At 27.8% G+C, this 12,661-nt stretch overlaps 1 protein-coding gene across 7 annotated transcripts in view; it reads right to left on the bottom strand.

Annotated features, from left to right (window-relative positions):
* The window catches only part of Prosap (prosap), a 322,296-nt gene that overhangs the window by 19,417 nt on the left and 290,218 nt on the right, over window positions 1-12,661 (bottom strand). For 5 of the 7 annotated variants that reach the window (XM_065514416.1, XM_065514420.1, XM_065514415.1 and 2 more), the window contains 5 exons: window positions 5,240-5,365; window positions 4,849-5,180; window positions 4,606-4,774; window positions 769-963; window positions 340-406 (listed from right to left, as the gene is read on the bottom strand). In XM_065514416.1, coding sequence (XP_065370488.1) covers window positions 340-406; window positions 769-963; window positions 4,606-4,774; window positions 4,849-5,180; window positions 5,240-5,365 — 889 coding nt within the window. The remainder of the gene's footprint in view (window positions 1-339; window positions 407-768; window positions 964-4,605; window positions 4,775-4,848; window positions 5,181-5,239; window positions 5,366-12,661) is intronic. The other 2 variants (XM_065514421.1, XM_065514419.1) reach the window with 1 other exon arrangement.

Raw genomic sequence — 12,661 nt, 5'->3', positions numbered from 1 at the left:
TTTTGAGTTTAAATTTAGTTTTAAATTTATTACATTATTTCAAAAATGTTGCTGGCAACATGTTGCTAAAGCAAAGATTCATGTTTGTCTATATTTTATTGCAGCCTTGAGTTTAATTTTAGTTTTAAATTTATTCCTTATTTCAAAATCTCTTTTTTATGTTTTTGTTGGAAATATAATTTGTTTCATTATGATTTCAAAATAAAAAAAGAAATTTGCAATGAAGTCTCTGGGTTTTTTGTATTCATTGGAAAATGTTTGATAGAAATGAGATTTTTAATGACATGTTTAGGATTTGTTTTAACGGTTATATTTTAATAAAGAGAAAAAACTACTTACCGACATCATCAGTTTTATAATTTTGTATAATTTCAGCCAATTCCAAATTACCAGCAATAACAGCCACCTATTTTATTTAAGATTTAAAAAAACAAGAATTGGTAAAAGTTTTATATTAATAATTTAAAAAAATTAAAGAACTAAACCCCTTATTAATAATGATATTTAATTATTTGAAAAAAGGTTTTAAAAACCTTAAATAAAATAAAAAAAATATCATTATAAATAACACCTTAAATATAAAAATAAAACAAACAATTTAATTAAACTACAAAAAATACAAATATTTAACAATTAATTAAAAGAAAACTACAAGATATCCCTTTATTAAATTAAAGAAAATGAAAAACCCAAATTAATTTGAAACATAAATTTAATAAATTTAATTAAAAAAAAACCATATTGTTTAGAATAGTAGAGAGTAAATACCTGATAAGGAGTTTGATTGGCATAATTTAGCGCACCCCGTTGGGCACCACGAAATAGAAGCATTCTAGCACAAGCCTCCTGATTGTTAACAGCGCATACATGCAATGGTGTATTACCGGAAGCATTACGGCCATCCATGTCCGCACCATAAAACAATAAATGTTCCAAATGCTGGACAAGACCGTGACGACAGGCCTAATACAGTTATTTTATTTTATATATTTATGTTTGTTTGGTTTTATTTATAAATATTTTTAATTTTTGGTAGATTTTGTTTTAGATGGTAGTAGTGGTAGAATTGTTGGTAGTAATAGTAATTATTTTATTTTTTTTATTGTTTAAAGCCCCCAATATTAAGAGAAGATTTGTTTGGAAACCGAAAATAGTTGGAAAAAAAATATAAAAAAATTGTTTTTCGGTTAGCAATTGTAATTTGGAGTATAGTTTTTAAGGTTAAATATATTTTTATTGTGTAAATTTTAATAATAAATAAAAAAGGAAATCCATAGTGTTTAAAATAATTTATATTTTTGTTGTAAATTGAAAATACAGTAAAATTTATTGAAAAAATAAACCCATTTTATAAAAATTTATTTTTTTTATTGCAACATTAAGCTTTAAATCGTTAATACTAAACATATTTAGTTTAAAAACATGTATCTGCAAGCTGCCAGCAACATGTTTACAGAATTTCAAATCTATTTCAATATTTCTTATTAAAAATTTCATTAAAAACAAAGTATTTTTCTTTAGCAACATGTTGCCATAGCTTTTCATATGTTTCCAGCAACATGTTTACAGAATTTCTAACATATTTCAGGATTTCTTATTAAAAAATGCCATTAAAAACAAAGTATTTTGGTTTAGCAACATGTTGCCATAGCTTTTCATATGTTTCCAGCAACATTTTTACAGAATTTCAAACATATTTAAAGTTTTCTTAAAAACAAAGTATTTTGCTTTTGCAACATGTTGCCATAACTATTCATATGTTTCCATCAACATTTTTACAGAATTACAAATAAACAGTTTTTCAAAAGGGACTTTCGAACTTTGACAGTTGATAGCGGCTATATTGTTAAAGTATATCTGTGGAAATGGCTGCCATTTATTCAGTTTGTTTTGCAAAATCTCAATGGGCGGATATAGCGTTCAATAACACGTGAAAGTTATAAAATTGGACACCAACAACATGTGGTTTCAACAGGACGGCGCTACGTGCCTCACAGCTCATTCCACATTGTGCATTCTGGAAAGCTCACGTGGAGGTGATGTGAACTGGCCACTGATCGTGCGATTTGACCCCTTTAGACTTTTTCTTGAAAGGGATTCTTAAGTCGCAGGTCTATGAGAATAAGCCACAAACCACAGTGGAGATAGGAAGCGCTTAATGAAAGTCCCTTTAGTTGAGTCAGCAACATGTTTATGAAATTTAAAAAAAAATATTTGATAAGTTTTTATGAAAAAGTCTTTAAAAACAAGAATTATTTTTATTCTCTTTTATGAAGACAAAGTATTAGTGTTTAGCAACATGTTACTTAAAACATTTCATGATGCTACCAGCAATATGTTTACCAAATTTCAATTATAGTTTAAGATCTTTGTAACAAACATCTGTGGTTTAACATAATGTATGTGGATGTGACCAGGAACATGTTTACAAAGTTTCAAATAAATTTGAAACATTTTGGAACAAAAGCTCTTTAAAAATAATAATTAATTTTATTCTGTATTGAATTGATAATGAATTTTTGTTTAGCAACATGTTTTTAATACCTTTAATTTTGCTTCTAACTAAATGTTTAAAATATTTCAAATATAGTTGAAGATTTTTGTAAAATATTTCATTCAAATCTTTTCAAAACATCAACTATTTACCATACAATTTGTTTAGCAACATGTTGTTCTTTTTAGATAAGGATATACGTAAAGATCTCTAAATGTTGCCAGCAATATTTTTATAAAATACATTTAAAAGGGAAAATTATTTCCAATCTCTATGGTTAAAACGAAGTATTTTGCTTAGCAACATGTTGATATAACCTTTCATGGTGCTATTGGCAACAGAATTTGCAACATCGTTGAAGGATTGTTTAAAACATTTGCAATTTTTTCCCCATTTTCTGTTGTATAAGTATATTTGTATATTTGTTTAGAAGCATGTTGCTAACAAGCTTTCCTGTAGCAAACAGCTACCATTTCAAATACAGTTGAAGATAATCATTTTTTGTTTTGAAGCATGCTGGAAACAAAGTTCACAAAATATCAAATATATTTGAATATTTTTAATCAAAAGCTCTTTAAAAAAGGAATTTTTTGCAAACTCTAGGGTAAGAAAAACAAGGTATTTTGTTTAGCAACATGTTGATAAACCATTCGTGGTGCTAGAAGCTATTTTTTTTTACAGAATTTCAAATATTTTTGTAATCATTCCATCAAAACTCAGGTAAAACCAGCAATTTTTTCCCCATTTTCATTTGCATAAGGTATTTTTGTTTAGAAACATGTTGCTAAAAATCATTCATGTTGCTAACAGCTGGCATTTCAAATCAGTTGAAGATCCTTCTAATAATAATTTAGCTGGAATCAATGTTTACAAAATTTCAAATATATTGAAATATGTTTGATCAAAAGCTCGTTAAAAACTGGATTACTTTCATTCTATTTCATATGTTTAGAGCAACATGTTGCATAAAACCCTTCATGGTAGCAACTAGCAACATGTTTAATAAATGTTGATTTAAAGCATTTCATCCAAATCCTTTTTTTTATAATAAAAGAAAATTTTAATGAAACAAAATTGTTGCTAAAAACTCTTAAAGACTATATTTGCAACATGTTTAAAATATTTCAATAAATGTAAAAATTGTTGATCAAAAGCTCTTTAAAAACATAATTCTATTCATTCTCTTTCATATTTAAAAAAAAATTAGTTTAGCAACATGTTGCATTAGCCATTTCATAATGTTACTTGCAACAAACAATATGTATGAATTTCAAATTTAGTTCAACACTTTTTTAAAACATTTTATGAACATCGTTTAAAAACCCATCCCATTCTTTATTATAAAAGATATTTATGTTTAGCAACATGTTGCCAACAAATGTTAATGATGGTAATAGCAAGATGTTAACAAAATTTCAAATATAGTTGAAGATCTCTATAACAAATATTATCCAAAAGTTGTCAGCAACAAGTTTACATAGTTTCAAATATATTTAGAAATTTTCAATCAGTCTCTATTTTGTTTATCAATATTTTGTTATCAGCAACATGTTTAAAACTTCAATTATGTTTGAAACGTTAAAGCAAAACCTCCTTAAAACAAAAATTCCTTCACATGATCTATTACTAAACAAAGTATTTTTGTTTAGCAACATGTTGCTAAAAACTATTTAAAATAGGATTGTACGAAAAATTTTATAAAATTGTTATATAAAACAGATTTTAATTCAAACATTTAAAAAGTATAATTATTATTAAAATTTTTATAAACAAAGTATTTTTGATTTGCCATATGTTGCTAAAAGTCTCGACATGTTGCTGCCATTATTCAAAACTGTATTTAAAGTAATTATGTACCTTAAATTTTATAAAATGGGTTTAAGAATAGAAAAATTAGAACCAACACCAATTGTAACCGATTTTATTTAAAATTATTTATTAAATTTATAAAAAAATTCAATCAAAACTACTAATTAATTCATGATTATGCTTAAAGATTATAAATAATATTTAAGTTAGCATTATAATTATTCCTTTTTTATTATTATCATTAATATTTTATTGATTATGAACTCTGTTTCACTTTAAAATTTAATTATATATGTACTTACCTGATGCACTTCATTCCAACCTTGATTATCTTGTATGCCCAAAGAGGCATGATCGTGTAAAAGACTTTCGGTTATTTTTGGTTCACATTTGCGTGTTATGGAAATGTATAGGGGTGTTATGCCGCGGCCATCTTTATAATTTGGTGAAGCTCCCAGCTCCAAAAGGGTGCTAATGGCAAGAAATAAAAAAAGGAAAGAAAACATAAATAAAGAATTTTATTTGAAGCCAAAAATAAAACTTACGTTACAGCTTCTAATGAATCCTTTTCCACAGCCCTATGCAAAGCTGTTGTACCATCTTTGGTACGATAATCCAAGAGAGCACCACCATTCACCAAAGCGATTAGCAGTTTATTTGGTTTTTTAGCACCAGTGGCCACAGTGAGTGGCGTTTCGCCACTTTCGGGACAATGAAAATTTGGGTCCAGCCCTTTGGCACACATTTTTGCGATTTTCTCCACATGACCACCATTGATGCACTCTAAAAAACGTCGCAAATTGGCACGTGTATGTAACGCCTTCAATTGGCGTTCATCTAGGTTTAACATTTTGTAAACACGACGTTTATATTTGAGCTGTAAAGGAAAATTAATATTTATTTGCAAGTGTTAGGAAAAACGGCATAAAAACTCACCTCCAAATAGCCTACAGGACCATTAAAAGGATAATCGCCCAAACGTCGTTCTTCATCGAGAAATTTGCCAGCCTTACCATTGGAGGGTGGACAAAAGAGGCCATAGTTAAAGCTCTCTTTCAGTTCCTGGAATTAAAGAATTTAAGCAAGATTAATTTAGTATTTTATTTATAAAGAATTATTTAAATTTAAAGAAATTTATTACAAGAAACAAGGATATTTCCCAAGTTTTTAATATTGTCTTTAATAAATTGAAGGACGTCCAAATGTACGATATCGACGTCTATATAATTCATCATGTTTATCAGTAGAAGCTTCTACAATGGGTCAAAATCGGGAAAAATATTTTTTAATCCGGGAAACAAGGATATTTCCCTAGTTTTTAATATTGTCTTCAATAAATGGATGGACGTCCAAATGTACGATATCGACGTCTATATAATTCATCATGTTTATCAGTAGAAGCTTCTACAATGGGTCAAAATCGGGAAAAATATTTTTTAATCCGAATTTTTTTTTACCAAAAAAATTTTTTTGTCAAATTTTTTTTCACTAATAAATTTTTAAAAAAAAATTTTAAAAATTAAAAAAAAAATTTAAAAAAAACAAAGAGAATTTTTTTTTTAAATTTTGAAAAAAAATTAAAATTGTGTTTACCTAAAAATATTTAAAATTTGAATTTTAAAGTATAATTTTGTGAAGGGTATATAAGATTCGGCACAGCCGAATATACATAGGTCTCTTACTTGTTTTTTCTTATTTTTTATAATAAACTAACCATGATTAAAGTAAAAATGCAATAGTTTTGATTTTAAACTTATACGCAAAAAGAGTTAACAAACTGTTTATTGTTTTATTAGCTTAAGCTATGTGTCCCTAATGGGGAATATTTTTTATAAATTTCCGTGAAATTACAGTATTCTTTCTGCATAGAATAATCCGATTATATCCATAAACTATTTGATACTAGCTACAGAAAATCATTGGATATAGAAGGATTACTATTTACATAACTTAATTTTTGTCACAACAACTAAAACAGCAGACAAATTTTGACTGAATTATTAGATTAACAATAAAAATTTAAACATTTTTATTTCAAAATTAAAATTATAATTTTAAGTTCATTAAGGAATTATTAAGAGACTTAACATTAAAACTTTACAGGATATTCATCTATTTACAAAACGTAAAATTTCTATTATTTAAATAGCTCATGCTGTTTTATACAAAAAAGTGAAGACCAATTTTCAATTTTGTTAAATTAAATACACAATAAGCATTTGTATTGGAACTCCAGTTGAGAGAAAGTGTAATTCAAGCCTTGAATTATAGTCAAGCAATTTAATTACAGCTATATTACACTTTATTTCAATAGCATTCTCCAGGAATGGGTAACATAAATTCAAGCCATATGTTTTTAGTTTGAAAAATATTTAATATATTTCAAGTTTAAAGCTTAATTATATTTGTATTCAAGTCAAATTCCAACAAAATGTTCAAGTGCTTGAATTTTTGGGGCTTGGGTGCTTATTGGGAATATATTTTCATAAAAGTAAACTCCCAATAAACATTTTTACTGGAATTCAATTTGAAAGCAAGTGTAATTCAAGTCTTGAATTATAGTCAAGTAATTGAATTACAGTTGTATTTAACTTTATTTCTATAGCATTTTTAAATAGAATTGGTGTCTCCGATTCCAACAAAAAAATTTTTAAAATATCAATATAAATTTACTTCAAATTACAGTAGGGTCTATATAAAAAACAGTAATAAAAAAATATTTTAAAAATACGTTTTCATGTGTTTCTGAAACTAAATTTTTAAAAAATCTGTGTTTACTATATTTCAGGTTACAGTCAAATTATCGTAAGCGACATTTTTAAAATTTTTGTTTTATTGCAGAAAGTAAAATTTTATGGACCGACTGAAGTTTTAGCGTTCTCAGAATATCAAAATTGTTAATAACATCAAAAATATAGGGGGTAAGATTTTATCGTAAGTCAATGTTTATATTTTACAGTAAACAAATTTTATCGTAAGCTGGTATAGAAAAAAAAGAGGGAAATAAATCTGTAACTTCTAAATGGTTAGATTGGTTTGAATGAAATTTCACATGCGCAAAGAAGAAGTGTTGTCGAGTTTAAGTTTTGAACGTGGACCTCATGGGCCCACCAGGGGCACTACCAAGGGCCCTCAAAGTAGGACACCTCGGGTATGTTACATTTTTAAAACGATATTATTTCTTGGTTTGAGTTCCGATTTCAAAAACATTATACATGTAGAATCTTCTCATCGAGCACTAAAAAAAAACTTCGTCGTAGCTATCAATTATCTATTATAGCTTAGGAGATATTCGCATTTGAAAATTTAATTTTCAAAATTTTTACCCACCCTTCTCCAGTTTTTTGATAACAGCGTATCCAAATATTTCCCGATTTTCTCCAGTTTTCCTTTATTGGACTACCAACACATGTGCGTGCCAAATGGAAAAAGAATTGTTTAAAGATAATGACTAAGTCCAAAGTTATATGCATTTAAAAAAAAATTAAAAAGCCATTTTTAACTAATTTTTTGGGAAAAAAGATTTTTTTTCTTTTTAAGTTATCGCAAAAAGTTTCTAAGAGGATATATAAGGAATTTCTACTTTCTGAAAGCTTAGTTTTCATAAAATATTTTAAAGGAAAACCATTTTCAAAATTGTTGTTACCGAGGTCCTTTCAAAAAACACTTATTTTTTATGTAAAATAAAACTTTAGGGTAAAAATTCTCAAATCGCGTATCCGATATCAAAATATAGTAACCGATTATAGGTGGCTCAATATGTTTCTAATTATTTTGTAAAGGGTCCCGATAACCCCGAACCATTTTTGGAATTTTTCAACAGTTTTTCAAAATTCGATTTTATTTTTCCATTTTAAATAGAAAAATCTACATAACTGTGAAATTTCATTAAAAACTATTTATAAATAAAAAATAAATAAAAAACATTTTTTGTCATATTTTTCTATAAAGAATTCCATGAATTTTTAATTGTCAAAACTTATCAATATTTTTGAAAAATAGACAAATAGCTTGAACGAAAATATATTATATCGCATTATAACATTTTTAATTATATGTATAAATTTCAAAATAATCAAAACAAAACCTTTTCCTGTAAAAATAGTGTTTTGTCGATTACGATAATTTGGCGCTAAGGGCTCGATATAAAAATCAGTAATAAACAAAAATATTTATAAAAATTCCATTCCGTAAAAATTAAAAAAAAGTATTTCGGCGGGTTCTGGCGGCTACAATTTTTTTATAAAGACATTCCCCAGAAGTTTCTTTAAAGGACGGCCTCGACGGTCTATTTTTTGGCAAGCTATATAACATTCTTAGAAAAAAAATATCAGTATATTTGAGATCCAAGTTTAAAGGACTATAACAGGAAAATGGAGAGACCCATAAATATATGATATACACTTAATAAAAGCCTATATCAATGTTTATCTATGTTTTGAATTATGAATTTCTATATGTTAAAACAATTGAGATATATGTAATTTAGTAAAGCAGTAAAATATTAAAAAAAATTAACGAAAATATGATTCAAAATTTTTTGAACTTCTGGCGCTTCTGTCGAGAAAACGAAATGTCCAATTGAAAAACCCATTTGTATTGAAGGATAGCAGACTGTCAGCTTCCGAAAAAACTTGGTTTTTCCAATTCTGAAGATAACGATTTTCATAACATTGTCCACCTAGATTTTGATATTTGATTTTTCAAATATTTTTCAAGTTTAAAACATAATTACATTTGCATTCAAGTCAAATTCCAATAAAATGTTCAAGTGCTAGAATTTTTGAGGCTTTCGTGCTTATTGGGTCAGTTTTTTAAGAAATTTTCTAGTCCTTAAATTTATTTAATGTTTTTTCTTAGTATATCTCTAAATAATCATGAGAAAACTTTTAAACATTTAAGTTTAATCAACAACAGACAAGAAATCCCCCTTTTTTTGATGGTTTATAGATTTTTATCTTAAACAGCCATGCATGCAGCCAGCCAGCTTTCAAACCTCTAACTCGCTCCCTTCTCTTATACTTGCTTAAATATGTCAACAGTTCTTACGATAAGAAATACAATTTCTTTTATTTTACAAGAAATAAGAAAAGTTTTATTTTTACGTTGTTTTTAGTAACTACGAGTACATATTGAATCCTTAAGCCTCAAAAAGATAAATTGTTGATGCAGTGTGTGTGTGTGGGGTGGTGGTAGATTTAAGTACCAGACTTAAAAATGTTTTATTTCCTGGTATATTGTTTAACAAATGTAGAGAACACACACTTAAACACAAACACACACATGAATCAAATGAAAAGTTGCATTTAGAATTTATGTTTGTTTGACTGTCACACTGGCCATTTGGCGCAAAGAGGAAGTCAGACAGTGCGTGCTTGCAGTCAACCGATATGTATTGCTTCAAACATATGAACTCAAATACATCTTACCGGTTAAAAGTTGGATGGAGGTGGTTAGAGTTTACAAAACGAGCAAAAAGTAGACAAAAAAAAACTACATACAGTTTATCTTTTGGTTGTGGTCCTGTACCACCATCATGTTTTGCTCTGGTCATGCCGCAATTCAGGTCAATAAAATACACTCGCTCACACTCTATATATAGGTTTTTCTTTTTTTTTTCTTTCAATAGTGTGGAAAATTGTGGAATATTTGATAAAGTATTGAAGGGGCCGCCTGGCCTATTGGTAACATGCAAATACAAATTATTTTATAGGTAAATATCTGGCCCATTAGGGAGCTCTGTTTATTGCAATTGCTGTGTGTAGCTGTGTTAAATGAATCCTTTATGGTTTGAAAAAAAATATAAAAAATTATGCCAACTTATTGCACAAAATACAATCGTTGTGTATATGCAAATTCTGTTCAAACATGTGTAAAAAAAGGGCAATAAACTTTTTTTTCTCTGTGTGTTTTGTTTGTGCTTTTTTCTCCTGGATGATTGAGTAAATTTGTTGTTAAATCAAGTACTTAACAGATTCCTTTTCATTTGTGGTTTTTTTTCAGGAAAATTTTGTGGTCATTTGGTAGATTTTTTGATTATTGATAGTTAAGAGCAGGAGTTTAAATCAAAGTACTGGAAAAGGTGTGAAAAAGCAGTAATTAAAATGGAGAGGAAGTAGTAATTATTCTTTAACAAAAAAGGTTTGGTCAAATAAATTTGTTTTATAGGAAGGATTGTAAAATTGTGTAAAGGATTTTATTATCTAACAATCCTTTTAAACTATTAATTATACATTATCCCATTTATGCTAGTTGTACACCAGTTGACCAAATTATTTTAGACATTTTATTTGAAAATTTCTCTTTTTATACATTCTTGATAAATGCCAAGATTAGTGATCTCTTTAGTTAAACGGTAGATGATCGATAACTCTTAAATGTTGTCTTCTATTTAAAATAAAAAATAATTTTTATTTTGTGAATTAATAAACAAAAATGATTGTTATTATTTTAGTATAAGAATAAAATAAATTCATTAAATTAATGAAATTTAATCTTAAATTAATGAAATTATTTCACAAAAATTATGAAACTATTTCATTAAATTTATGAAACTATTTCATTAAATTTATGAAATTATTTCATAGAATTTATGATTTTTCTAAGATAACTCATGTTGTCTTCTATTTAAAATAAATTCATTAAAATAATGAAATTTAATCTTTAAATTAATGAACATATTTCATTAAATTAATGAAATTATTTCACAAAAATTATGAAACTATTTCATTAAATTTATGAAACTATTTCATTAAATTTATGAAATTATTTCATAGAATATATGATTTTTCATCATTGTTCCTAATAAGTACTTCATTAGACGAACGATTTTAAATCATATTTATAACGAAATTTATTCATTGAAATTACGAATTGTTTCATTAAACTAATTAAATAATTTCATTTAAAAAATGATAATTCTTCATTATTTAAATGACACATTTCATTAAATTAATGACAAATATTCATATTTCCAATGAATTATATTTCATTTAGTCAATGTTGATATAGGTTTAGTGAAACATGTTTCATTAATCCAATGAAGCGCTACGTTGGTTGAATTTTAATTTAATTTTCATTACATGTCAGAATTCATTGGATTCATGCAGAAAATTCTTTCAGTGTATCCACTCTTTCCTTGATATGATGAACTAATCTTAAACAATGATCCGCTCCAAGAGAGAAATAAATGTATTGGTGTTTTTGTACTCTGCAACATTTCTGGCTTTATAAGTTTGTCATTTGTTTTTCTTTATATTTTGTTCTTGCAAAATATTGAGAGGGTACTTTTTTCATAATATATGACGTATCTTTTGTCATTTTACTTTACTTCTTTAATTTGAAAAAAGTACCGCTGAAGCACTCCGATTGCTCATAAAAGCTTATGGTGAATGTGTTCCATCGGATTCAATATGCGAAAGATGGTTTCTGTTTCTGCGGTTCAGACGTAGTCATTTTGACATGGAAGACAAAGATCGCAGAGGCCAACCAAAAAAGTTTGGAGACCAAGAATTGTAGGCATTATTCCATGAAGAGTGTTGTAAAACTCAACAAGTGCAAAATCATTGGGAGCAACTTAAACAGCTTATTTTATGGAGTACTGATGTGGTGGTACGCCTTGGAGAATGCTACTCACCGGAAGATTGTTGAACGAGTTCTACGGACTATCGCGATACTGATTACAGTCGTTATACTGTCTACCTTCTCTAAGGCACTTTTTACTATTTTAAACTTTTTAACAGTTGATTTGATGGTGATACAAATGACTCTCAATTCTGCTGTCAGACTGAATGATGGCTGTTCATGGTCTGATAAGGACCTTGGGCACTCTAAAATACTGAATTATTATGGGCATATACATAGTAATGTCGATTACTGCATCGCAAAACCTTTTTTCGAAAGGCATTTCAATATTATAATCCCGAACAGGGATTGATGGCAGCGTGGACTATTCCCCCTTGAAGATGTCATGATTGCTCTAAAAGGGTCAATAGGGCCGGTGTAGGTTTCTTTATTAAGAACTATGAGATAAAATCCTACTTTAGGCTACCTAACTTCTGTACTGCTCTTCAGGCAGGAATTACTGCTATTAAACGTGCATCCAATTGGCTGAGGTATTATCAAATATCTGGTGATATATATTTACTGATAGCAAGGCTGCCGTTACCGGAATCTATGTTAAACGAGGAATGCCGGGTATACCTAAATGAGATAGCGAGACATTCTATTATAACGCGGAAATGGAATTCAGGGTAATTGTATAGCAGATGAATTGGCCAATAGGGGTACGATGATGAATGAGGATGCGATCAACCCCTTTTCTGGTATTTCCCTTATTAAATGCAAGATGGCTGTACA

The sequence above is a fragment of the Calliphora vicina genome, chromosome 5 (assembly GCF_958450345.1).
Source record: "Calliphora vicina chromosome 5, idCalVici1.1, whole genome shotgun sequence".
Classification (NCBI taxonomy): domain Eukaryota; kingdom Metazoa; phylum Arthropoda; class Insecta; order Diptera; family Calliphoridae; genus Calliphora; species Calliphora vicina.
This window is presented reverse-complemented; position numbering and strand designations above follow the sequence as displayed.